This window comes from Macaca nemestrina, chromosome 10 (genome assembly GCF_043159975.1).
Source record: "Macaca nemestrina isolate mMacNem1 chromosome 10, mMacNem.hap1, whole genome shotgun sequence".
Lineage (NCBI taxonomy): Eukaryota > Metazoa > Chordata > Mammalia > Primates > Cercopithecidae > Macaca > Macaca nemestrina.
Window position 1 is genome coordinate 121,057,104 of NC_092134.1, and position 27,270 is coordinate 121,084,373.

The window sequence follows — 27,270 nt, forward strand, 5'->3', positions numbered from 1 at the left end:
GGTGGATTGCGAGGTCAGGAGATGGAGACCATCCTGGATAACATGGTGAAACCCCGTCTCCACTAAAAATGGAAAAAATTAGCCAGGCATGATGGCAGGTACCTGTAGTCCCAGCTACTCGGGAGGCTGAGGCAGGAGAATGGTGTGAACCCAGGAGGCAGAGTTGCAGTGAGCCGAGATCACATCACTGCACTCCAGCCTGGGCAACAGAGCAGACTCCATCTCAAAAAAAAAAAAAAAAAAAAGATAGTTTAAAGACTTAATTGTAAGGCCTGAAACTATAAAAATCCTGGGGGAAAACCTAGGAAAAACTTTTATGGACAATGGTCTAGGCAAAGAATTTATGACTACATCCTTAAAAGGAAATGCAACAAAATAATATATCAATGGAACTTACTTAAACTACAAAATTTTTGTTCAGTAAAAAAGAGTAATAATCAACAGAGTACACAGACAACCCACAGAATGGGAGAAAATATTTACAAACAATGCACCTGAAAAAGGGTTAATATCCAAAATCTACCAGGAACTCAAACAACTCAATGAAAAAAAAAAAAAAGAAAAAAAATCTCATTAAAAAGTGGGTAAAGGATATGAATAGACATTTTTCAAAAGAAGACACACAAATGGCCAATAAATATATAAAAATGCCCAACATCACTAATCATCAGAGAAATGAAAATTAAAACCATAATGAGATATCATCTTATACTCATCAGGATAGCTATTAATACAAAGTCGAAAGTCAAGAGATGTTGGTGAAGATGAGAAGAAAAGTGAATGCTTATACACTGTTGGTGAGAATGTTAATTAGTATAACCTCTATGGAAAACAGTACAGAGATTTCCTGATGACCTAAAAATTGAACTATCATTTAATCCAGCAATCCCACCACAGGGTGTCTACCTAAAGACAAAGAAATCATTTTATTAAAAAGACACCTCCTGACTTGTATGCTTATCACAGCACTAGTGACAAAGCAAAGTCATGGAATCACTAATCACTAAATTTCCATTCACTGATAATTAGATTAAAACATTGGTATATATGTATATACTATGGGATACTAGTCAGCAATAAAAAAAAAATGAAATCATGTCTTTTTATAGCAACGTGGATAGAAATGGATGCCATTATCCTGAGTGAAATAAATCAGAGACAGAAAGTAAAAAATGCATGTACTTTCTTTGATGTGGGAGCTAAACAATGGGCACACAAGGATGTACAGAGTGGAATAACAGACATTGGAGACTCTAAAGTGTGGGAGGTTGGAAGGGAGTGGGAGGGAAGAAATACTACCTACTGAATATAAAGTACACTATTCAGGTGATGGGAACATTAAACCCCGGACTTTACCACTGCCTTATATAATCCATGTTTCACAACTGTACTTGTATCTCTAAATCCATAAAAATGAAAAAATTTAAAACAACCAAAACCACCTTTTTGTTTCACCTCCCATCTTCATGCACTAGTTTTGTTTAGGTTAACAGTGATGAGCATATAATGAAATTCAATGGTTACTTTCTAGTCCCTAACTCCTATGAACTCTCAGCAGGCCTTGACATAGTTTCTTTATTCATTACTTCTTCATATATTCTTCACTGTGCTTCAAGGACATGATCCTTTCCCAGTTTTCCTCATAAGTTATGGGACCTCCTCAGTTTCCTTCAGTGTCTTCTCCTTCTATTATTAATCTCTAAAGTTAGAGGGCCTGTTGCTGTTCCTAGGATGCAGTTTCTATCTGTACCCAGGCCCTAGAACATCTCACTATGCCACTGGATTTAAATAGCATCTGTTTATGTTGCAAACTCTAAGATTTGTGTCTATGGCTTTAATGATTTTCCTAAATGGTAGATTCTACATATTCATTGTTGGTAGATACCTAACAGGCAGCTCAGTTTTACAGGGATATAAGAAATCTTGCTTTTACACTTCCTCCAAACTACCCTTCCTTTGTATTTCCCCTTTTGTTCAATAGTGTCACCATCTTTCCAGAGCTCAAGCCAGAACCTTGGGATCGTCCTTAAATTATCTTTCTCACATGCCACATTCAATCAACAAGCAAATCATATTGGCTTTGCCTTAGAAAATGAAACAAAACAAAGAATGAAGCACAAATATCTTCCCACTTCCTTTATCATAACCATGCTCAATAATACCTCATCGTGAAGAATGATCATAGCCTTCTGTTTTCCCTGATTTCATTCTTGTCTTCCAAAAACACATGCCATGCACAGTCAGAGTGATATTCTCATTAGGTAAGCCATAAGCATTAGGTAACACTAATGCTTAAACCCTCTGGGGCTTCTGAACACACTTAGAATAAGCTCCAAAGCCTTTCCTCTGAACAATATAATCTGGACCACGCTAGCTCTGTCATTGTACTTCATACCTCTCTCTTCCTCACACACTTTTTTCTAACTTGTATGTATCAAGTATGCTCCACACAAGGGCCTTTGTCTTTGCTCTACTTTGCCTAGCTTGTTCCTTTCCTGTCCTCATTTAGCATGGCTTGTAGCTTCTCTCTTCATGTCTTCATTTAGGTCTCTTGTCATATAACTTTCAATGCACAATATCTGAACTAGTGTCTCTTACCTACCCCACTTTTTCTATCTTCTGACTCTGATTTATTTTTCTTTCTAGTGCTTCACATTTACCCTGGTTTACATATTTACTTGCTTATTTGTTTATTAGTTCTTCTGTATACATTCACTCTCCATTCCCTATCCCCACTGGATGCCAATGAAGTTTTATCATTTTCATTCACATTTGCATCTTCAGTGCATGGATCTGTGGCTGACACACATAATGAATATGTACTGGATGAGTAAATGTTTACACTCCTGCTCAGTCTAGTTTTAGCAATAGCCTTAATAAAATGAAGTTTATATTTTCATTCTCTAGTCAGCTTTAGAAAACTTTTCTTAAAAAAAATAAATAAATACAAAGGAAATCAAAGGCTGGTGAGAAATTAATAAATGCTTTGATAAGTGGTAATGTTGATTTAATCACTTTTTAATCGGATAAAGCATAACTATATTCAAGAATGGAACAATGTTTTTAAAACTCTCCTTTCTCATGAAAAGGTTTCAATTAAGAAGCTAAAACATGCTGAGATGTAAACTAGTATGAAATTTTGAGGTGAATTTTTATAAGTTAATGAATTTGTAATTTGGAAATATAGAAGGCTTCTTCTGAATAGACATTTTATATTAAGATGAAGCTATACTTATGGAATATTTACGGTACGGATTTTAATAAAATTTGCAGGCAGGGTGAAAATATAACAACTGCAAACTTACTTAGTTTACAGGTTTATATTCATGTTAACAAAAGTTAAAACACATTGTTGGTTGCTTTTTTTTTTTTTTTTTTTTTGAGACGGAGTCTGGCTCTGTGGCCCAGGCTGGAGTGCAGTGGCGCGATCTCAGCTCACCGCAAGCTCCGCCTCCCAGGTTCTCACCCTTCTCCTGCCTCAGCCTCTCGAGTAGCTGGGACTACAGGCGCCCGCCACCACGCCCGGCTAATTTTTTTTTTGTATTTGTAGTAGAGACGGGGTTTCACTGTGTTAGCCAGGATGGTCTCGATCTCCTGACCTCGTGATCCACCTGCCTCGGCCTCCCAAAGTATTGGGATTACAGGCGTGAGTCACCGCGCCCGGCCTACTTTTTTTTTTTCTACCATGTCGTGCTGTTGACTGGCCGTGAACGTATGATCAACTAGTAGGTTTTAAAAGTACAATTAAATGTTACCCCAGGTCACTCTACTTATCACGTATATTTTTAAGATCTACATGCATGTCTTTACATGTTTCCAGTTTTAGGTGATTGAGTGCTTATCCTGGCCAGTAGGGCACACATTATCTGCTTCCCGGCTAACTCTCCAAACATCATCTGCCATACCCTCTCACTCAGTGTGTTCCTATAAACTGGCTTCTTTTCATTCCTCAAAAATTCTAGCTCTTTCCTGTCTTAAGGAAAGAAGACCTAGACCCTCTCCCTGAAAGCCCTTCATTTGGCTTTTTCTTTACCTCCTTAGATATAATATCACTTCTTTTGAGATGTACTCTGTGAATCTTTCCCGTCACATCCCCTTACTTTAATCCTAAATTTAATGTCTCTTTTTATTCCTTTAATTGGAAGTCTTTTCCCTTATTAAGACAAAGAGCAATGTGTAATTATGTGTTTATTTTTATACTTATTTGTCTCACATCAGTCTTGTCATTTTCTAAGCTGTGAGACAACAGGTACCTTATTGGTTTTACTTACTAAGAAATATTCATCATATCCTGTCTAAAAAATTGTCTAATAAGTGAAAAAAGGAATGAATTATTTACACATATTTTTCTTATGTCTACAAGGGTATTGTGAGATACCAGGTCAACAGCCATGCTGTGGGTGAACTGAAAGCATTAGAATTTCATTACAAATTGAAGTTTATATTTATACCTGGTTGCTAAATGTTTTCTTCAATGAAATCAACAGATGATTTACTCTAACTGGCTCATTAGGATGCAACGCAACTCAAAATTAAAAGTTCTTTTACAATCACACAAAGATCCTTCTACTATCGAGACAATTGTCAATCAGTGTGTGCCTTAAGATTTTTATTAAGAGAAGAAAGTATAGAGCCTAGATTTGACAATGGAAGTATTGGAAACAAAAATTATTAATGATGGCATTGAAAGATCAAAATAATTCTAAGAAAATGCATTCTCAAAGAATTAAAAATTGACAAAATATGAATTTGAGCGCAAAATACGTAAAAATATGCCTATCATTAGGTGTGTTTTAGTCTAATATATGTGACAATGTTTCAAAGCGTCATACTTACTTCACAATCAGCAAGATACATACGGTACCTCCTGTTGCAGAGAACAAAGAGTTTATGACTTGAATTGCAACATAGATGTAAAATTTCCTTGTACACGCATCATCTCTTGGGCATTCACCCAAGTGCGCTGAGTAATTTCTGTTCTGGAGACCAGTTACTTCCACACAGCTACAGTTATAAAACACCTAAAAATAGTTTTTGAAATATTACCAAACACATTTGCCAAATACAACAGGGCTATGAATACATTCCATTATATTTAAGGAAGTCTCAAACTAAAATATTTACAGTTTAAAAAATGTTATAAAAATATAGTTGCTTAATACTGAAAGGCAAAATAGCTTCCTGAATTTAGGAAGTTAAGAAATTAGTGTATGAAATTCTGTATATAATTTTTTCATTAATATACAGTGCTTAAAATATTTCTCTTCCACCCATATTTACCTTCTAAAATACACATTCTTACTCTCTTTGACAGGTTTTAAGTATTAGTGACTTACTCCGGGAAAGAACTACCAAATAATCCAGAAAATATAGCAGTTTGAAAAGGGACAAAATCTAGCCACTCATGAAAATGGGACAGAGTGCAGGGGAAATAGAGCCAGGCACGGGTGCCAGAATTCTACTTAAGAAGGCAAAAGCAACATTCAAGACCATAATGACAGGTAATAAAATATATTATATTATTACTAGAAAGATTTAACACAAAAGAATGTCCTGGCTAATGGTTAGAGTATATAGAACAGGAATATTAGGAACAAGTGATTTTAGAGATTTCATCAGGTAGGCAGTGTATGTTGTTAGGTGGCTTTAATAAATTCTGCTCTGATTCTACACTAAAGATTTAAGTTCATCTTGAACCTACTACTGCTAAAGACTAATTACTGAAGGAGAACTTGTAAAAGAATTGACCGGGTGCAGTCACTCACACCTGTAATCCCAGCACTTTGGGAGGCTGAGGCAGGCGGATCATGAGGTCAAGAGTTAAGAGACCAGTCTGGTCAACATGGTGAAACCCCGTCTCTACTAAAGATACAAAAAAATTAGCCAGATGTGGTGGTGCACACCTGTAATCCCAGCTACTTGGGAGGCTGAGGCACTTAAACCCAGGAGGTGGAGGTTGCAGTGAGCCGAGACTGTGCCATTGCACTCCAGCCTGGATGACAAGGCGAGACTCCATTTCAAAAAAAAAAAAAAAAAAAAAAAAAAAAGGGAAAGAAAAAGAAAAAAAGAATTTAAATCCATACTTGTATGGTTCAAGAAAAATTCCTTTTACCTTTTTTTTTTTTTCAATAGGAATAATATGGAGGAATCTTTTATGGAGCAAGCACATTGGCCAATGAAACCAAACTTTGATACAGAGAGCATTATTTTAACAATTTTACTGAGGATTTAGTAAAGGAACTTTGCAGTAGCCCCCCCACGGTATAGCCATTGTCACTATTAAGATGATGTCTCCACGTAGACAGAGCTCTCTTTAGGATACTAACATCATGTATCTTTCAGGTCTTCACTACTGGACAACGTGCGACCAGGGATTAAATGGGGCACCCTTACTGAAAGGTACTATAACTGATGAATATGAGATGTGAGCTTTTAAGTATAGTCTTTGGGCCACATATGTGCAAGTTTATTAAAGTTGTAGCCTATCTTCAAGGAAACTAGGATGCTTTATTCTTCAAATTTCTCCATGCCATTTAATTGGTAGGACATTGGGCAAGGGAAAGATAGAAAATGTTTAGAATTGAAGCATGGAAGAGTGTGGTAGAGAGTCATAATCACAGCTGACTATGTTGCTAATGTTGGTAATAGGGAAAGGGCCTGAAAAACAGTTATGCAACTTTGTGAGATGTTGAATTGATTGTAGGTATGGGGAACAGCATACCTAATTTCCAATCACTGGGCGTTACCCAGGATATTGGGAAAAATCCATGTGTCACATGGAAAAAAAAAAAGCGCCTTTGAGTTAAGACAGAAATGGAATTTCCAACGGATATGTTGGCAATCAGTGAGCAGGATACTAAATTATACTGAGTAAAAGAAGTGCCAGCTTTGGGAACATCAAAATAGGAAATCAAGAATAGGGAAATCGTGTAAACATGAAGCCTTGATTAATTTCTTAGAAAGTCCAAGGCCACAGTGAGTCCCTAGCTAAACTTATCAGGATTTGTGTATATTAAAATGCAAATAGATCGTTGTCCTCATAAAGTGGGTAATGCTGACAACTGGCTAATTCTGAACTTTCCCCTAACTTCCAAAGGGTAAAGTGATTCCAAATTAATAAAAATCATGTGCTTTAGTCAAATGAGAGACTTCTTAGATACCCTAAATGCATTCAAATTCTAACAGGTCATATTCTTAAAATCTCAAGAAAAAAAGTGGGTAATCTCTAATTAGAAATCAAGTAACAGAGAAGTCTGATTGTGTCCTAAGCAGAGTTTTATATGAAGCTTTGTTTATAATTCACAGCTATCATGAGGACAGATAACACTGGAATCTTTTTCTTTTATCTTTTTATTGGAGACCTTAGTTACAGGAAGATTTGATAAGTAATTATTAAATCTGTGATTTTAATTAAGGAGAGGAGAAAAAGCAAAAACTAATACTCACTGTAGACTTCTTAATACCACTTAAGGATTTGCATCCTGCTAGACAAGGTGACAGGTAAGTTATTCCATTGTTCCCACAGACTGGTTCCCATTGACTTTCATCACAATTGCACTCTGAGTTGCAATAAGAAAGTGGTACATCTATATGAGATGCCACTGAATTATTTCTGAAAATATATGATAGAAATATATGAAAAAAAGAGAAAGAGGAAGTAGAGAAGGAAGAGAAGAGAGAGACAAGGGGATAAGGAGAGGGGAAATAGAGGAGGAGGAAGAGAAGGGGAAAAGAGAAATAAGAGAAGGGGTTTTCCTTTAATCAGAGAAATCTGATTTGCTGACGTCAAAATGGCAATTTTTGTAATGCTTATTGACTTTTAACTCTCCTTCTTTACCAAGACATGACTTATGACCTAGAAAAAGTAAAACTTAAAAAAGAAATAAAAGAGGTTAGATAAGACTTAGACAAGAGGTCTTTATCATTCTATCAAAGAAATTTTACATTAGATAAGTAACTTCATTTTTCTGAGATTCACTTTCTCTTCGGGGAGGTAATGGCATTAGATTGACGTTCCTCTCTGCTTACTTTAAAATTCTCTGAATCTACGCATGTTAGTTAACATTGTTGAATTTTGCAATCTGTATTTTAACTACATAAAAAAAGAATTTGATGTGGTTAAAGCTGAACCTCTGAGGAATAAAAAATAATAGAATCAGTTGAAAAAGGATTTAAAAAACTGTATATTTTTTGAATAAAACTATAATATTGTTTATACTGATTTACTTTATAATATAATTATAAATTACAAGATATAATTTTATATTTTGACTAAAATTATAAAATATGTTATTTGTATAATGTTTAAGCTTAAAGATTTCAAGTTATTTGTTTTGTAAAGATATGATAATTATTGAGGATTTATGAAATATCTTCAAATGAGTATATAATTTAAATTAAGAAAAATAAGTAGATTGTTAATTTAGAAAATACATTATGAATAATTTGATTTAATGACATCTGATACCTCTAATATCTCAAATTTTTGTCTTAATCTTAACATTGCTAGCCATACAATGTGTGTATTTCTCTAAATCTTACTTTTACATCTATAAAACTGGGGTAAAAGTGTCCACCACTCATTTTAATTACCCATAAATTATAAGTGTTATTATTTCAACCTATGTAGCTTTTTCTTAAGGAATAAAACAAATTTTTATCATCTTAAGAAATGAACATTTTAAGAATTTGAAAATTGAAATTTCTCTCAATTAAAATAAAGTTTAATTACAATTGTTTTCTACCCTATTTTACTTGCACATAATCTTTTAATTCAATGGTTAACATATCACACAATTTATATAGCAATATATACAAACCCATCATAGGTCAAGGTTAGGCCGGCAACTGATTTGCTTTCACAGATTAGAGGGAAATAAATAAGTTGAAACAAGAAGGATATTATCGAAGTAAGAAGTGAAAATTTGGCAATTCCAACTAAAGACAATTTGAATTTTTTAATGATATATCCTCCTAAAAACATTCCAGTTGCAATCGTAGGAATGGTTATGACTCCTAGAAATAAAAGAAGAGAAAAAAGCTCTCATTATATGAATATGGTTTTTCTGATATGTCTTTATTTATAGAATACAGTGTATATCAACCAAATTCACCCTTTCTTATTTCTTTAAGAGAAGGGTGGCGAAGCCGGAAGGCGGAGTTTGCAGTGAGCTGCGATCCGGCCACTGCACTCCAGCCCGGGCGACAGAGCGAGACTCCATCTCCAAAAAAATAAAAAAGAGAAGGGTGGCACCCTAGGGTGGAGGTAAGGGACAAGTATACCATATGAGAGACAAAAATAATTTATTTTGGCCAATTATGAGGGGTTGGCTTCCTCACGAGCAAAAGGCAGTGGCTAAGAATATTTATGTGTCTAAAATGGTTATTTCTATGAGGAGCTTTCTTTCTTTTTTTTTTGGCAATCAACAACAACAAACAAAATCTTTCTTCCTCTGAGATTTCTATCCTACCACCTAAAATCCTTTACATCTCTCAAAACAGAGTTTCAATCCTCAATAACTCACTCCAATTTTGCCCAAGGCTTTAGAATTAAATTCTTGAACTAATCTCTTTATTATTCATAAAACACATATATACCCTGATATGATAAAAAATGTCTACATACAGGATTAAAAATGATTGATCCCTCTTACAACTTTTCCATTTCACGGTCCTGTAAGTGTTATTACAGGTGAAGATTCCTCTAACAAAAAATTCAAGCGAGGTTATTGCGAGTCAAAACTTAATCTTTCAGTTTAAACCTGTCAGTTCAACAGGGAGATCATCCAGAAGCCTGTTCCAATGCTTCAGTATATAGATTTTCTAATTATTACTTTCCTATGTACATATGACCTAGATACCTACCATTTGATACATTGTTTAACTCATCAAATATTTATCAAATTTCTACAAGATTTCTACAATACTGGAGTTGTGAGAAAAGTGATATAAGATAAAATTTCCTTAAGGAGAAGGTCTCAATATGACTTTGAAAATAGGTATTGTAGCAAAAAAAAAAAAAAAACCCTCTCTAAAATATGATATTTGTTTTGAATCATGCATATTTTGTAATGTATTTAAATTGATTCTCCTTCTGAAAACATTAATATGATGTGTTTTATAAGTAGCTGAGGCCTTATTTCAGTCCATGAATTATAGGATTATAAGGGTTATATTATAAAAGGGTTTGTCTTAGGATCTCAGTACTATAAGATCCAATTATGCAGATACCACATCTAAATGTTTTATTCACAAGCAATTTTTTTTCTTTACAATTTCACCTATAGAATTAAATTCACCTAACATGAGATGCAACCTCAAATGCAGAACAACGACAATATCACAAGATGGAGAAATTTTGTAAAGTTTGAGAGATAATAAGATTATATTTAGTAAAATATAAAATCACCTTCATAATAAAATGTGACTTGGAACACCAAGTACTCAGTAGTGTTTCATTTATCAAGCAAACAGGTAAAAAATATGTCTTACCCAGCAAAAAGTTAGCCTGAGATGCAGACTGACCATACTGTTGCTCCATATATTTAAAGATGTAAGTAAAAGAACCGATAAAGCTGCTTATTTGTAACAATGTCAAAAGCACGAACATAACATACAGGGGATTGGTAAGGAGGCTTTTCAAAGACTGGAAAAAACCTATAGAGTTATAAAAATAAGATATTTCAATAATAAAATATATACTCATTTCTGAATTTTATCAATATAAGTTATATAAGACTTAAAGTTACAAAAGACATAACCCAGAGACAGTACCCTGCAATCCTACTGTCAAGTTTTTAATATATTCCTTCAGTATTTTCCATATGTATATTATTATTTATTTCTTTCCTTCATTTTAACCTCAAATAGGATGATACATAAATGGTATTTTTTAACTTGCTTTGTTCACTTAATATTTGGTTATCTTTGGCACTTTACCGTACTATTAGATATAGACTAATTCACCTATTCATTTATTCAACAAATGTTTGGTTTTCAATTGGGTACCAGGCAATATGCTTAGTGTCCAAGAAACAAAAAAAAAGTGAATCAGAAATGTGATGTTCACCAGGTGCAGTGGCTCACGCCTGTAATCCGAGTACTTTGGGAGGCTGAGGCGTGCAGATCGCCTGAGCCCAGGGGTTACAGACCAGACTGGGCAACATGATGAAATCCCCTCTCTACAGAAAATACACAAATTAACTGAGCATGGTGGGGCATGCATGTAGTCCCAGTTACTTGGGGGGCTGAGGTGGGAGGATCGTGTGAGACAGGGAGGTTGAGGCTGCAGTGAGCCATATTCATACCACTACACTCCATCCTGAGAGACAGGGACAGACCCTGTCACAAAAAAAAGGAAGGAAGGAAGGAAGGAAGGAAGGGAAGGAGGGAGGGACGGAGGGAGGGAGGGGGAAGGAGGGAGGGAAGGAGGGGGGAGGGAGGGAGGAAGAGAAATGTGATGTCCCTTATTTATTAGCATTTAACATAATTATTTTAAAACTGTAATTGTTAAATATAAATTTAAAGTAAAGATAGTATAATCTAAGACACAGAAATAAGAGCACTAACATCAAAAAATTTTACAGAAAACATTAGTATGAGGGCTCAGACCTCTTTTTTTCCTGGTGTATAGCTTGTGTACCATCAAATACTGCCTCAATATATCTGGCAGTATTATAAATTCCTTATAGTAAGATGCAAGAAGGTGAGGCAGGGGATAACGATGTTGATCTCAAGTGACATTATGACAGTAATAGTACAACAACCTATGCCTACAAGTAGGTGCAGCAACAAACTTCTAACTTCTGTCCATGGCAGAAATTATGTGATCTGGGTCTGTGATTGCCAACTCCATCAGCCATAATATGAGATAAAAGTGGAAGGAACTATTTAGAACAACAGGAACGCGGTGGCTCAAGCCTGTAATCCCAGCACTTTGGGAGGCCGAGACGGGCGGATCACGAGGTCAGGAGATCGAGACCATCCTGGCTAACACGGTGAAACCCCGTCTCTACTAAAAAATACAAAAAACTAGCCGGGCGAGGTGGTGGGCGCCTGTAGTCCCAGCTACTCGGGAGGCTGAGGCAGGAGAATGGCGTGAACCCCGGAGGCGGAGCTTGCAGTGAGCTGAGATCCGGCCACTGCACTCCAGCCCGGGCGACACAGCGAGACTCCGTCTCAAAAAAAAAAAAAAAAAAAAAAAAAAAAAAAGAACAACAGGAAGTTTCAGAGTACAGCAAGAAAGTCCGAGATATGGTTACTGAGAGATGGATGATATGGGCTGTGAAAGATCTTGCTCTCCATAGACCTTTAAAGATTTTCATTAGATATGGACAGTACTTTCAAACGGTAACAAATAAATACTTTGTTTCCTCTGATTATAATAATAAGGAAAGACAGAGAAATGGCACAGAACAGAAAAGAGTTAAGAAAATGTATAGCAGGAATAAAAAATATTTAAAGTTGTTAAAACAAAGCGCCAAACTTCCCTCCTTAGGTCTCCCCAGTGAGGAAGAATCACCACCGATTTGTGAGGCATTCTAAGAGAGTTGTGACCTTTGCTCAAAATAAATGGAACATGTGGATTAACCAAATTGTTAAAGTTTTGAGGTAAACAGGAACTCGGATGTCACATAAGCTGAACTTCCATACAATCATAACTCACTATATGTTGATCCATTAAAAAATGGATCAATAAACAACTCAAGTGACATTATGCTACCTCAGAGGAATTTGCTCAACTTTTGAAGAATTCTCATTGTTTACATGTTGTCTTTGTAACAAACTGAAATTTTCTTTGCCTTCTGATCAATTAGTCTTAGTTCTACTCAAGAATGTATAGAATAAATCTAATTTGTTTTTCTGACTATAGGTACTTAGTATTTTAACCATTCCTAATGGGCACCTAATTAAAATTCACTTTACTATTCACGTCACTACCCTTAAAGAAAAAAAAAGCTCATAATATAGACAATGTTTACAGTTGCCCCTTTATTTGCACCTTATTATCTTCTTTATTCTTTTTGGGCTCACAGTCAACCCTGGTCCTTATTGGTTTAGAAAATCCATTAATTGGCCGGGTGCGGTGGCTCACGCCTGTAATCCCAGCACTTTGGGAGGCCAAGGTGGGTGGATTGCCTCAGCTCAGGAGTTCCAGACCAGCCTGGGCAACATGGTGAAACCCCGACTTTACTAAAATACAAAAAAATTAGCTGGAAATGGCGGCGTGCGCCTGTAGTCTCAGCTACTCTATAGGCTGAGGCAGGAGAATTGCTTGAACCTAGGGGGCAGAGGTTGCAGTGGGCCCAAGATCACGCCACTGCACTCCAGCCTGGGTGACAGAGTGAGACTCCGTCTCAAAAAAAAAAAAAAAAAGAAAAAAATCATTAATTGTTATGGATTGGATTAAAGTAGAAACATAGCATAGACAAAATAAAAAATCCTTGATATGCTATTTTTAGTATGCATGTTAAACTATAAAAACTCATTAATGATGTGCTGGTAAACATTTAATAACAGATTCATTGAGAAACAAATCCGATTTGTAATATTTTTCCATTTCCATGGTAACACATGATGGTAAATTCTCCTACCACGGACAATTTAAAGCTACCTACGCAGCTGAAATTGAGGAATCCACTCTAATGAGTGAATATACAAGGCTCCAGCATCCCATTGCTCTTGGGTTAGTGTGGTGGAGAGGAGAAAATAACAACAACAACAAAGGTAAGTGAAAGAACTGATGAGAGAAAGAATATGGGTTACTTTGGAAAGGTTGTAAGCTTACTTCAATGAAAACCTGAAAAAGTGCCAAGGGTTTAGGTGTTGGTTGCACTGCTTCAGGTTTTACTGCTTCACCATTTCTCCCTAAAACTGCTAACTAAAACTGAAAACTGCTGTCAATACCTTACCATTTCAAATATCTTGCTCTGACAGCTGCTACTTGATTACTGCTTCTCAATGGTTCACCATTAGCCCATGTGACTTATATTCAAAAGAGTTACGACTATCAAGTGCTAAAGAATCCTAATTCACATTATTGACTCCAAATATCTTAATTACTGATGTTGCTTTTCACTTCTTTTTTGAATACTTAAGTAAGATTATATATGTGTATATATACATTTTTAATTCATATATACATTAATTTAATTTAATAAGATATATATAATTTTAATTACCAAGAAAAATAATCTTGCTCTAATTACCTAGACAGACTCCTCTCCTGACTTCCTTCTCCTTATTTCATCTCTACACCTGAGAATAGTTAAATATAACCTACCATAGTACTTAAGATACTTTATTACAATGATCTATATACTTCTCATTATCATCCACTAAGTTCTCAAAAAATAAAGGCAACGTTCTATTACCAGGGAATAGTATGATGGCTGGTATCATTTGTTAAATAAATAAATGAATGAAATATTATAATCCTTTTAACCCTCACAGTTTATACTATATTATATTAAAATGAATATGTACTATTTGGCTTATAAGGAACAGATGTTAATAGCTTCGATTGGTTTCTGTCTTCTAAACAGCAGAAACCTAATCCTCTTCCCCTTTTTATGTGCTCAAGACATACTTGTTAATTTTAATAGGAGTTTTAGAAAAAATAATTCAGCTAAATTTAGTGGAGAAGAAAGCTAACTGTAGATGATTTGAGTATGCTTTATTTATTTATTTATTTTTTACTCACTTCTCCCTTTCATTGAGATTAACAATTCTAAGTTGACAATTAATGTTAAATACTTACCAGTCACATTTTTTGTAACTTTTTTTCCTCGGTTGGTCAAATTGGCTGTTTGACTTCTTTCATCATTTGTTTTCAGCACATGCAAAGAGAGTGAAACTTTTCTTTCTTTTTGTGGTTTATTTGGATTTTGGGGCAAGAAAAAAAATGGTATGGAAGAAGTAATGGAAAATAGTCCAGACACAAGGAAACCAAGCCACCAAGCTCCAACCCAACGAGAATCCTTAGGAGTTATCCTGATAGTGCCTAGGAGAAACAGTTAGAAGAAGCCAGTCAAAAATCATTTTGAAATACAGTAGGTTCTGGGAAATAATGATAATGATTGAAGTCTTCCATAGATGAAGGAAGTAAACTATATGTTTGCTTTCAATTCTAAAACACTATTTTCTTCTTCTCATGTTTTGTTATCTCTGAGACTAGGTTGATGACATCTTGCAATTGCTGTTGTCCAGGAATCAGTCATGACACTGTTCACATTGCCTGAGCTTGTGTGCACATGGTGGCTTTTCAGATTTCATGACTGGACAGCTGTCACCATTGGACATTTAACTCTTCAGACCATTTAATAACTATTCATGGAAGAAATATGAATCCTCACTGTTGTCTGACAATGCTGGAATCATCTGATGAGGTCAAGAAAGCATCAGCAATAAAATTTAAGCAGCTGGCAAAAAATACTGAGAGACAATAAACACCACCACCACACCACTATCCACACCACCCTAACCACCCAGGAACCTGATTTGCAACTCTCCAGATAGCACAGAGGATGAGAAACTATGCAAAATGAAAATCTGAGTTTAAGAGTAACCCAGAAATATTGGACTCTAAATGTTAGAGATCATTTAACCATTTTATTTCAACTATATTTCCCTTACAGTATGTATAAGAGTAATGTGTAAATGCTATATCTCAAGTGTAAATGAGTTATTTTAGTAGGTAGAAAATATACAGTTTAAATAATGGGAAGGCATCCATGAAATATCAGCAAGATACCAGAATAGGAAGCACTAGATACCCTTCTCTCCGTGAACATACTGATTCAACAGTAATATTCAGATCAGTTTCATTTGTGAGAAATACAGAAACTAATTGAGAGACTCCTATACATCAGCAAAGTACAAAACCAGATACATAAAAACCAGTAAGATAATCGGAGACACCCTCTTGCCATTCTCCTCCTCAGTATTGTACCACACAATTGGGAAAAACTAACAGTTTAAACTGGCACGTGGACACTTGACACAGCTCTTCCCTCTGGCTTAACACAGAGTGAATGTGTGAGAGAAAAAGAAAAAAAACAAAAAAACATGTGGCAATTCCTCAAGGATCTAGAACCAGAAATACCATTTGATCCAGGAATCCCTTTACTGGGTATATACCCAAAGGAATATAAATCATTCTATTATAAAGATACATACACAGGTATGTTTCTTGCAGCACTATTCACATTAGCAAAAGTCATGGAACCAACCCAAATACCCATCAATGATAGATTGGATAAAGAAAATGTGGTACATATACACCACGGAATACTATGCAGCCATAAAAAGGAAGGAGATCATGTTCTTCGCAGGGACATGTATGACGCTGAAAGCCATTATCCTCAGCAAACTAACATGGTACAGAAAACCAAACACTGCATGTTCTCACTTACAAGTGGCAGCTGAACACTAGAACACAGAAACACAGAGAGGGCTACAACACACACCAGGGCCTGTCATGGGGACAGAAGGAGGGAGAGCATCAGGACAAATAGCTAATGCATGTGGGGCTTAATACCTAGGTGATGGGTTAATAGGCGCAGCAAACCACCATTGCACATGTTTATGTAACAGACCTGTACATTCTGCACATATATCCCAGAACTTAAAGTAAAATAAAATTAAAAAAAAAAATGCTCCCAGCTTATCCTTGGGGAGAGAAAGGGTTGGAGTGCACATTCAACATTTCAACCTTTCCAAGTGCTACCTAATGGATTGGCTTCTATCTCATCTGCCTCAAAGTGCTGACAGGATCCAGCATATGCCAGTCACCTGGGAACTACAGAGAATAAAGATGAACCAGTATGTGGACATTTATCACAGATCCTGCCCCCTAGCTTAGTGCAGAGTGAGCAGGCAAAAACAGACAAAAACAGAAACGAAATTCAAGCTTTTAGCTCTTCCATGGGGAAGCAAAGATTTGGACCACACGTATAACATTTCATCTTTTCTGAATTCTACTTAAGGAAAGGTATTTTGTCTTCCTTGTCTTTGGGTTAGGCATACACTTGGCCCCTGGTACTACAAAGAACACAAAAATGATGATTTAAACTAGCACATGGGCACTTGTCACAGCTCCACCTGCCCCTAGATTTAGGCAGAGTGATGATGTAAGAAACCTCAGCTTCCAAATTCTCTGTGGGGAGGGAAAGAGTTGGACAGCATGCCAAATATTCAAACTTTCCTAAGAGTTGACTAAGGACTGTCTTCTGTCTCAAATGTGTAAAAGTGTTGATAAGACCCTGCATGAGCTACATGCCTGGGGGATCCTAAGACAAAGATAGCAGTCTGGATGACCATGAAAGTTTGAGAGGCCCAAGAAGATGTGGCTGGGCTGATTGATGCGGGTTTTCTCCTATAATAAGGTCCGTCCATGAAGAGTTGGAGAGGTGATTCTTTTTTTCTAATGCATAGATTGCAAAATATTTTTTTCTAATACCAGCTTAGCCACAGGAAAATAGGGCACCAGACAGAGTTTTGAGGTCCTAACTCATGGACAACAGTTGTAGGCATATCCTGGTGCCCAAAAAGGAATCCACTGCATTGAAGAGAAGCACCCACACCTGGCAGCATTTATCATCAGTTGACTAAAGAGCCCTCAGGCCCTGAATAACCAGCAGCAGTATCAAACTAATACACTGCGGGCCTTGGGCTCTGAGATTTGCTGACTTCAGGTGTGACCGAACACATTCCCAGCTGTGGTGGCTATGGTGAAAGACTCCTTCTGTTTAAGAGAAGTGGTGGAAAAATAAAGGGGACTTTGTCTTGCACCTTAGGTACCAGCTCAGCTACAGTAGAGTAGAGCAACAAGAAGGCTTTTGGGGTCCCTGAGTCCAGAACTAAGTTCTTAGACACCTTTTCTAGACCTGCCCTGGGCCACAGGCAAGTGTAGAAATGCTGTCCAATAGCCTAGTCCTGAATTAAGAGACACATTGCCCTGAAGGATGAGTCTCTGAGACCTGGCAGCATTCATAATAACCTGACTGAAGAGTCCTAGAGCTTTAATTGAACATGGTTGGTGGCCTGGCAGAATCTTCCTTGGGCCTGTGGTGGCGGTGGACACAGGGAGAGGCTCCTCTGCCTGTGGTAAAGGGAGAGACGAGCAAAAAGAACTTTGTGCTGTGTTTTGGGTGCCAGTGTAGCCACAGTAGAATAGAACATCTATTATAGGTAAATTGCTAAGGTTTTTTGCTCCAAACCTTGGCTCTTAGCATCTGTAGGCCAGCCTGAGGCCTAGAGGAACTCACTGCACTAAAGGGAAAGACACAAACCTGGCCGGCTTGGCCAACTACTGATTGTAGAGCCCTTGAGCTTGAGTTAACATAGATGGTAGCCCGATAGTAGTTACAGAGGGCCTTGGCCAAGACCCAGTGCTGTGCTGGCTTCAGGTCTTACCCAGTACAGTCTCAGCTGGGGGGGGGGGGCACAAGGATCCTTGCATCACTGAACCCCCAGTTCCAGGCAGCTCAGCACAGAAAGAGTAAGACTACATTTACTTTGGAGAAAGTAGGGGAAGAGAACAAGAGTCTCTGCTTAATAATCCAGTGAATTCTTCCATATACTTTCCAAGGTCACCAAGGCAGTACCTCCCCAAGACTGTAAAAACCACAGTATTATTGAGGTTGTGGCCAAAGTCCCTTCATATACCTAAAAAGCCTAGTAAAGAAGGATGGGTAAAAACAAACCCAGACTACAAAGACTACAATAAATACCTAAGTCATCAATGCCCAGACACTGATGAATAACATAAGCACTAAGATCAGCCAGGAAAACATGACCTCACCAGACAAATTAAATAAGGCACCAGGGAACAATCCTGGTGAAAGAGACATATATAATCGTTCAAACAGAGAATTCAACATAGCTGTTCTGAAGAAACTCAAAGAAATTCAAGATAACACAGAGAAGGAATTCAGAAACTATCAGATAATTTAACAAAGAGACTGAAATAATTAATGCCAATACTACTCAAACCATTCCAAAAAATGGAGGAGGAGGGAATACTTCCAAACTCATTCTGTGAGGCCAATATTACCCCGATACAAAAACCAGACAAATACACATCAAAAAAAGAAAACTACAAGCCAATTTCTCTGATGAATATTGATGCAAATATCCTCAACGAAATAGTAACAAACCAAATTCAACAATACATTAGAATGATCATTCATCATGACCAAGTGGGATTTATCCTGGGATCCAAGGTTAGTTCAACATATGCAAATCAATAAATCTGATACGTTATATAAACAGCATGAAAGGTAAAAATCCTATGATCGTTTCAATTGATGCTAAAAAAGCACTTGATAAAATTCAACATCCCTTCATAATAAAAGCCCTCAAAAATCTGGGTATAGAAGGAACATACCTACCCACATATATCCACAGATTCAAATTCATATGAAACTAACAAATGACCTCAAATAGCCAAAGCAACCTTGAGAAAGAATGAAGATGATGGCTCACATTTCCTGACTACAAATATATGTTAAAGTTAAAGTAATTAATACATTACAGTACTGGCATAAAGATAGATATATAGACCAATAGAATGGAATACAGAGCCCAGAGAAATCTGTGTGTATACAGTCATCTGATCTTTGACAAGCGATCACAATAGTGAAATAATTGTTTCTCTGACAAATGGTGTTGAGAAAAGTGGATATTCACATACAAGAGAATGATGTTATACCATTATATATACTGAAAAAAATAAACTCAGACTGTGTTGAAGATTAAAATTTAAAACTAGAAACTATAAAATTCTTAGAATAGAACTTAGAGAAAGAGTTTCATTACATTTGTCTTGACAATAATTCATGGAGGTACCAGCAAAAGCACAGGCAATAAAAGCAAAATTAGACAAATGGAACTGGTCAAACTAAAAAGCTTCTGCCCAGCAAAAGAAATAATCAACAGAGTGAAAAGGCAACATACACAATAAGAGAAAATATTCATAAAGCATATATGTGATAAGGTGTTAATTTCTAAAATGTACAAAAAATTCCTGCAACTCCATAGCACAAGAATATGATTACCTGATTTAAGAATAGGTGAAAGACCTGAATAGAAATTTCTCCAAAGAATATATAGAAGTGAACAACAGGTACATGAAAAGATATCCAGCATCACTTATTATCATGGCAATGCAAATCAAAAGCACAATTACATATCACCATACACTCGTTAGGATGGCTATCAAAAATAAAGAAGGAGAAAAGTGTTGGCATAGATGTGGAGATATTTGAACACTTATATACTGTTGGTAGAATGCAAAATCGCGCGCCCAGTATAAAAACATAGTATGAAGTTTCCTTGAAAAATTAAATATAGAACGACCATACGATGGAGCAATCTCACTTCTGGGTGTATATCCAAAATAATCGAAATCAGGATCTCACAGAGATATTTGCAGTTGCATGTTCATTGCAGCACTCTTCACAATAGTCTAAATGTGAAAACAACCTAATATTTACAGAGAGATGAATAAAGAAAATGTGATCTATACATATAATGGAATACTTTCTGTTTCACCGTGAAACAGAAAGGACATCCTGCAATATGTGATAACATGGATGAACTTTGCCAACATTGTGCTAAATGAAATAGGCCAGTCACAGAACAAATACTGAGTGATTACATTTATGTGAGGCATACAAAAGAGTTAAACTCATGAAAGCAGAAAGTAGAATGGTGATTTCCAGTGGTTGCGGGAAAGGGGAAAGAGGGAATTCCCAGTTAATGGGTATAAAAAGTTTCTTTTATACAAGATGAGTAAGCTCTAGAGATCTGCTGAACAACATTGTGCCTGTAGTTAATAATCCTGAATTGTACAGTCGACCTTTGAATAACATGGGAGTTAGGGTGGCTTACCCTCCACACAGGTGACAATCCGTGTATAACTTTTAGTTCCCCCAAAACTTAACTTGAATCTGTAGATATATTTGGGTAGGTATGTTTCTTCTATCCCCAGATTTTTTAGGGCTTTGATTAAGAAGGGATGTTGAATGTTATCAAGTGCTTTTTTAGCACTAATAGTCTACTGTTGGCCAGAATTCTTACCAATAGCATAAACGGTCAACATATATTTTGCATGTTGTATGTATTACAAACTGTATTATTTGTATAAATTAAGCAGGAGAAAATGACATTTAGAAAATCACAAGGAAATGTGTTTACTATTCCTTAAGTGGAAGTGGATCATCATAAAGCTTTTCATCCTCATCTCTGCACATTGAGTAGGTGGAGGAGGAGGAAGGGGAGGTATTGTTCTTGCTTCCTCTAGGGTAGTAGAGGCAGAGGCAGTGGAGGAAGTAAAAAGGAAGACAGGAAAGGCAGGTATACACAGTGTGACTTTACAGAAATACATCATACTTTCTATTTGACTTTGTTGCTTTATCATTTCTCTTAAAATGTTTCTATATGGTACCAATCCTTCTTCCACTGTTTGTTTTGTTTCAGTGCCCACATTACAGAAGCTTCCATGTTGTAAAATATGTCAAAACAGTCTTGAATAATCAGAACGCTTCTGCCAGATTATCTAATGTCAATTTGTTTCTGTCACTGCTTCTACTACGTCTTCTTCCTCATCAGCTGACAATCGTTCAGAAGCACTTCTGTCCATCAAGTTGTCTTCTGTTAATTCCTCTGATGTGCCTGTTACCACTCGAATGCCTCCAATATCCATGTTTTGAAATTCTTCACTCCACACCTTTTTTTTCTTTTGCCATATCCACAATCTCTTCATAATTTTCTTGAATGATTACGAATTCCATGAAGCTATGCACAACATTTGGACAGTTTTCTCCAGTAGAAATTTGTTTCCTGTTTGACAGCTTTTGTGGCTTTTTACACAGCAATGATGGCAACTTCAGTGGTGTAATCCTTTCAGACTTTTGTAATATTTTCTCTGTTGGGGTTCTCTTCCACAGTATTTACAATCCTTTCTATAGGGTAACATGTGTAATGAGCCTTAAATGTCCTTAGGACCCCACATCTAGAGGGTGAATTAGAGACATTGCATTTGAGGTAAAGCAGACCACTTCAGTATTCAACTCATGAGGCTCTGGATGACCCAGAGCATTGCCAATTATCAAAAGGACTTTAAAAGGTAAACTCTTCCTGCCAAGGTACTTCCTGTCTTTAGGAACAAAGCATGGAAGGAAACTGTCATAACTTTTCAGAAAAGAAAAGTTATTATTGTTCAGGATTTCTTGTCGTACAACCAAAAGACTAACAACTGTTTTTCATCTTTCCCCTTCAAGGCTTAGGGATTAGCCGTTGTATAGGTAAGAACAGTTCTGATCATAAACCCCACTGCATTTGCGCAGAACAGCAGAGTTAGCCTATCCCTTCCTGCCTTAAATCCTGGTGCTCACTTATCTTCTTTATTAATAAGTGTACTTTGTGGCATTTTTTTTTTCCAGAATAGGGCACTTTCATCTGATTAAAAACCTGCTCAGGTAGATGTCCTTTCTCCTCAATGACTTTATTTATGCCATTTAGAACTTTTCCGTTACCTCCTAAGTGGTAGAAGTTGCTTCTCCTGTTATATTGACACTTTTTTGAGGCAAACCTCTTTTGAAAATTTTCAAATTATCCATTAGTGGCATGAAATTCTCCAACTTTAAATCATTCACTTTCCTTTTGCTTTAAGTTGTCATATAATGACTTCACTTTTTCTTGAATCATGTTTTGAGTCTACAGGTATGCCTTTCTGATAGCAATCTTGCATCTACATAAAAGTTGAATTTTCAATATGATATAAAAAGCTATTTCACTAAAAGGATGGGTTTTTGTGCCCAATGCTGTAGCTGCAGTGAGGCTTCATGTCATTCCATTTTTCTGTGAGTGTGGGTTTTAGTTTTTGTTTTACAATGGTCCTTGTACTGGATACATTTATATTGAAACAGTGGCCAGCTGCAGAGCTCATTTACAGTACATATTAAGCAATTCAACTTTGTCTTATAATGTCATGACTTTTCTTTGCTTCTGGAAGCCCTTCCAGCATCACTAGTGGCACTTCATATGGCTCACACAGTGTTACTTAAGATTGATGTTACAGCACTAAACAGGATGAAAAATACACAGAAAACGCAAGGGTTCACTTTTTACTGTGATTCATCACTTACTGGAGAGTGAGGAAAACTACTTACATGGAGATGATGAATGACACATGGCATTTTAAATAAATACTCTCAACACTTGAGCTTACTGCAATAGCAACAGGAGATGGTTAGAGAATTTTTACAGCAGTGAAGTAAGCACTACAGTTAATTTTATGCAGTTATGATTTAATACTGCAACTGGGAATGGCATCGTCTAAGGTCTATAAGAGTTTCTCTGTGGAAAGTTTAACAAATTTTGACTTTTAATAATAGATCTGTGCATATTTTACTATAGTAAATTATAAAATCGTATTTACATATATTTTATGTATTCACACTATAACTAACTTTCTCTTAACTTTTTCTATATTTCTAAGCTGCGTAGTTTATCTGCAAGGTTTTTCATGTCGTCACAAATCTCAAAAAATGTTTCCAACACACTTATTGAAAAAGCTATGTAGAAGTGGACATGCACAGTTCAAACCTGTGCTGTTCAAGGTTCCACTGTACTTTTAGGAGGTAGGGTTCATTTTCATTGTTCTTATCTCAATAAAATAATAATGATAAAAATTAAGAAAGCGTACACACACGGAAACACACACACCATGGAAGTTTGTAGCACACTTAACTGATGCCGTTACTCTGATCAATAAGAAAAAACATTGACATGAAAAAATATTGACTTGGTTTAAAACTATTTAGAAATACATGATTTTCTAGTATGGACTGATCTGGTTTTAAAATTGATTTATGTGACCATATTGTTTCATAATCAACAACTCAGGCAGACTTCAGGAAATGACTAGTTAAATCAGTAACGCCATTATACATGCTAAGTGTTTATTTATCACCTGTCAGAAATATAATTTTGATGACTTTTTTTTTTGTTCTTTCACTGGTCTATATATAGGAACTAAAGGTCATAACTGAGCTAGATATGTTCTGCCAGTGTTTCCCGTGGCTCACACACAATCTTAAAAATTGGAAAATTCTACGTAAAAATGTTAGTTCCTGGATTCTCTGGAAAACCAATCAGAAAGCCTTATTAATGCTGGTCCCAAAATTCTGTATGAAAAGTATAGACCAGAGCTGGGGAGCACATGAGTTCTGGGGAGCACATGAGTTTTGGGGTGTTTGGGGAGAGTAGTGCACCAACAACAACTCTCCCCATTCTAACCATCACGCCCTAATTTCCTGTCCTTGATACTCTTTACTCATTTATGTTATGTCTTTGGCTACTGTAGGAATTAAAGTTTACCAAAGTATACTTTATCATAAGTTCCCTTCATGCTTCTCACGGAATAAGAGAAGACATGATAAAGTCTGAACGGTCAGGGGTAGAAGTTGAATCACTATGAATTCTAAAATGGTATGATTATTTTTGAATAGAGAGGCTACAAAACTACTATCCTAAAGACCTCCAACACTTATTTTGTACTCAGCGTTAAAAAGCAATGATTAAACTAGAGCAAATGAGTAAAAATAATGTACATAATGTATAGCTACACTAAGCCATATGTCTAACATGGAAGATATAAAACATATCATCAGGTACTTGCTTTTGTTTTATAATAGAAAACACTTTATGATTCCTTGGCCTACAATAATTGCTATTCCATCTTGGAATGAATCCTTTGGTCTCTTTGGAGTGATCTATTTAAGTCCTCAAGAAAATCATATTTGTTTATTCACAAACCCTGATGAGTTATTATATGCTAACACAGACACAATTCTGTCATGTTCTCAAAGAGATGGTGGGTAAGTATGCAAATATTTATAGATTGTTGTGAGAAGGGCTACAATAAAGGCATGCTCTTGATGATTAATAGGAGCACCAAATTTGAGACCAATGGAAATGATGAAGTAAGGGTTATATGAGAAAAGTCACATGTTGAAAGAGACTTTGAGAACTATGAAAATAAAAAAGAGAGCTGAGATCTGGCCACTGCACTCCAGCCTGTGCGACAGAGTGAGACTCCATCTCAAAAAATAAAAAAAGTTTTTCCAATTTTAAATAAAGGGAAATGTGAGATTACAGGACATAGGAATTCAGCCCATCATTGAATTAAGGTACAGATATTCATCAAGAGGGAATATAGGAAACAAAGTGGGTTTGGAAATAAGACGATGAGACCAGTTTTTGACAGGTTGACTTTTAGGCACTTGTTTAAAAAAAAAATCTAAGAAGAAAAAAATTCAACAGGTAGTAGAATTATCCATTAAAATAAATTATAGAAAAATATCCATTGCAATTAGTAAATTACATAGAAATTGATTGTTTTATTAGCAGTAAAGCAGATTATAGTGGATGAGAAGTATATGGGAGGTGAAAAGGTGAGACGCTTATGTTAGATTATTTTTTTTCTAGGTACCTGGCTTTGAAGACAAATTGAGAAACAGTTAATCAATTGGCAAGTTGTTTGGGGATATAAAAATGTATATGTGTACATAGATGGGATAGACTTGAGTGTGTTTGCTGAGGAAAAGAGAGGGTGCAGATGTAGAAGAGGCAGAAAGAGGAAATCTAAACCCCAGTTGGATCTACTAATATTAGCTAAAGATAAATATTTTTTCATAAGTATGGGTAAAAAAAGATAAATATGGATATGGTGAAGGTATATTTGCAGGAAGGAGGGCCTGAAGTCGAGGCAGATCTTACAACATTGACTCTCACTCTTCTATGAGAGGAGAAATAAAGCATGCTCTGAGAGTGAAGACAAAATTCATAAATTTTATTTATGTGTCCACTCCTTCATTCATTTGTTCTATAAGCACTCATTAAATATTGCCATAGGCCAAGCCGTCAGTGAGAACCAGGAAAAATGATCACAACCAAAGTGCACCGTGGCCTCTCTTAAAACACCCCCACCGTAAGTCAATGCAGCAGCCATAAGGAGGCTTTGGTAAAGCAAACATCAATATCTGAGTTCTACACATCAACATCCAAGTCACCATCAACTGAAAAATAAAATTTACTTGACTGGGCCAGTTTTGGGAAAGGGACATTTTAAGTTTGGTTATTTTGGATCAAGTAATCTAAAATAAATTTGTTAAAAATCTCTTTTTACACTTAGTTGTAAAAGCAAAGTATAAATAGGAGCTAAATTTCTTTTTTATTCTGATTATTAATACATTTATTTCCTACTTGTAACTTTTGAAAAATAGTAAACAAAGAACTATTGAAAGACTGAATTTAATTCTTTGGAAGAATGGAGTCCTGCACTTAAAAGACACTATCATGGTACCTTGTTTTGATAGTACTTACTCAGATCTACATATCCAATATCCACATACATTTTAGCAAACAGAGATCCCAGGATAAAGCCAATGACTGGACCAATCATTCCTATTGCATTCAAACTACCTGTAAGTATTACAAAACAATTTAATCAGATGCCACAAATACTTGGTTTTGATTTAACATGTTTTTTAAAGTAATATTACACAATACACTTCTGCAAATATTTTTCTAATAGGTAAAAGAAAAAACTAATGATGTTATTATTTCAAGGGTAGATCCAGGGAGTGTAATCATGAAATTTAATATTTTCTGTACATTACCTACATACAAGGAAGAATGTCCTTCTTTTGCAAAATCATCAATGTACGAAATCCCCAATGGTCCTATGGGGGTTTCCCCTATACCACGAAGCATATTACCCATGAAGACATACATCCACATGTGTGACCCAGATTCCTTCACACAATCTATAGAGATAAGAAAGTGTTTTACTTTAAAAATTAATTTTAACATTCCTATTAGGACCTTAACCACTTTAAACCCTTCATTTTTCGTTTTTTTTTTTGTTTGTTTGTTTCTTTCCTAATTACAAGTGATTCATATTTACTTTACAAAGTTTGAAAATTAAGAAGGGCACAAAGAAAACAAGTAAAAATTGTCTATAATTACACGACACACAGAAGATCATTGCAAATGTTATTCTAGATCTTCTACAATTTTAGTGAACAAAATATGCATAATATTCATTATGTACATTATGTACTTAAAAATCCAGGTTATTTTTAAGGTGCATACACAGTTATCACCATATTGTCACAATTTCCCCATGTTGTTAAGAGTTTTTCTATATTAAAATTTTAATTACTGCATAATAGTGTGTTTAATAATAGTTTGCTAATTTGT

The 27,270-nt window shown here is 35.8% G+C and overlaps 1 protein-coding gene across 5 annotated transcripts in view; it reads right to left on the reverse strand.

Moving 5' to 3' along the window:
- LOC105481244 (solute carrier organic anion transporter family member 1B3) overlaps positions 1-27,270 on the reverse strand; it is a 106,882-nt gene that overhangs the window by 28,753 nt on the left and 50,859 nt on the right. For all 5 annotated transcript variants that reach the window (XM_011740683.3, XM_071072096.1, XM_071072098.1 and 2 more), the window contains exons 6-12: positions 26,688-26,834; positions 26,392-26,490; positions 14,759-15,001; positions 10,492-10,656; positions 8,820-9,015; positions 7,447-7,612; positions 4,837-5,021 (exon numbers count right to left, since the gene is read on the reverse strand). In XM_011740683.3, coding sequence (XP_011738985.1) covers positions 4,837-5,021; positions 7,447-7,612; positions 8,820-9,015; positions 10,492-10,656; positions 14,759-15,001; positions 26,392-26,490; positions 26,688-26,834 — 1,201 coding nt within the window. The remainder of the gene's footprint in view (positions 1-4,836; positions 5,022-7,446; positions 7,613-8,819; positions 9,016-10,491; positions 10,657-14,758; positions 15,002-26,391; positions 26,491-26,687; positions 26,835-27,270) is intronic.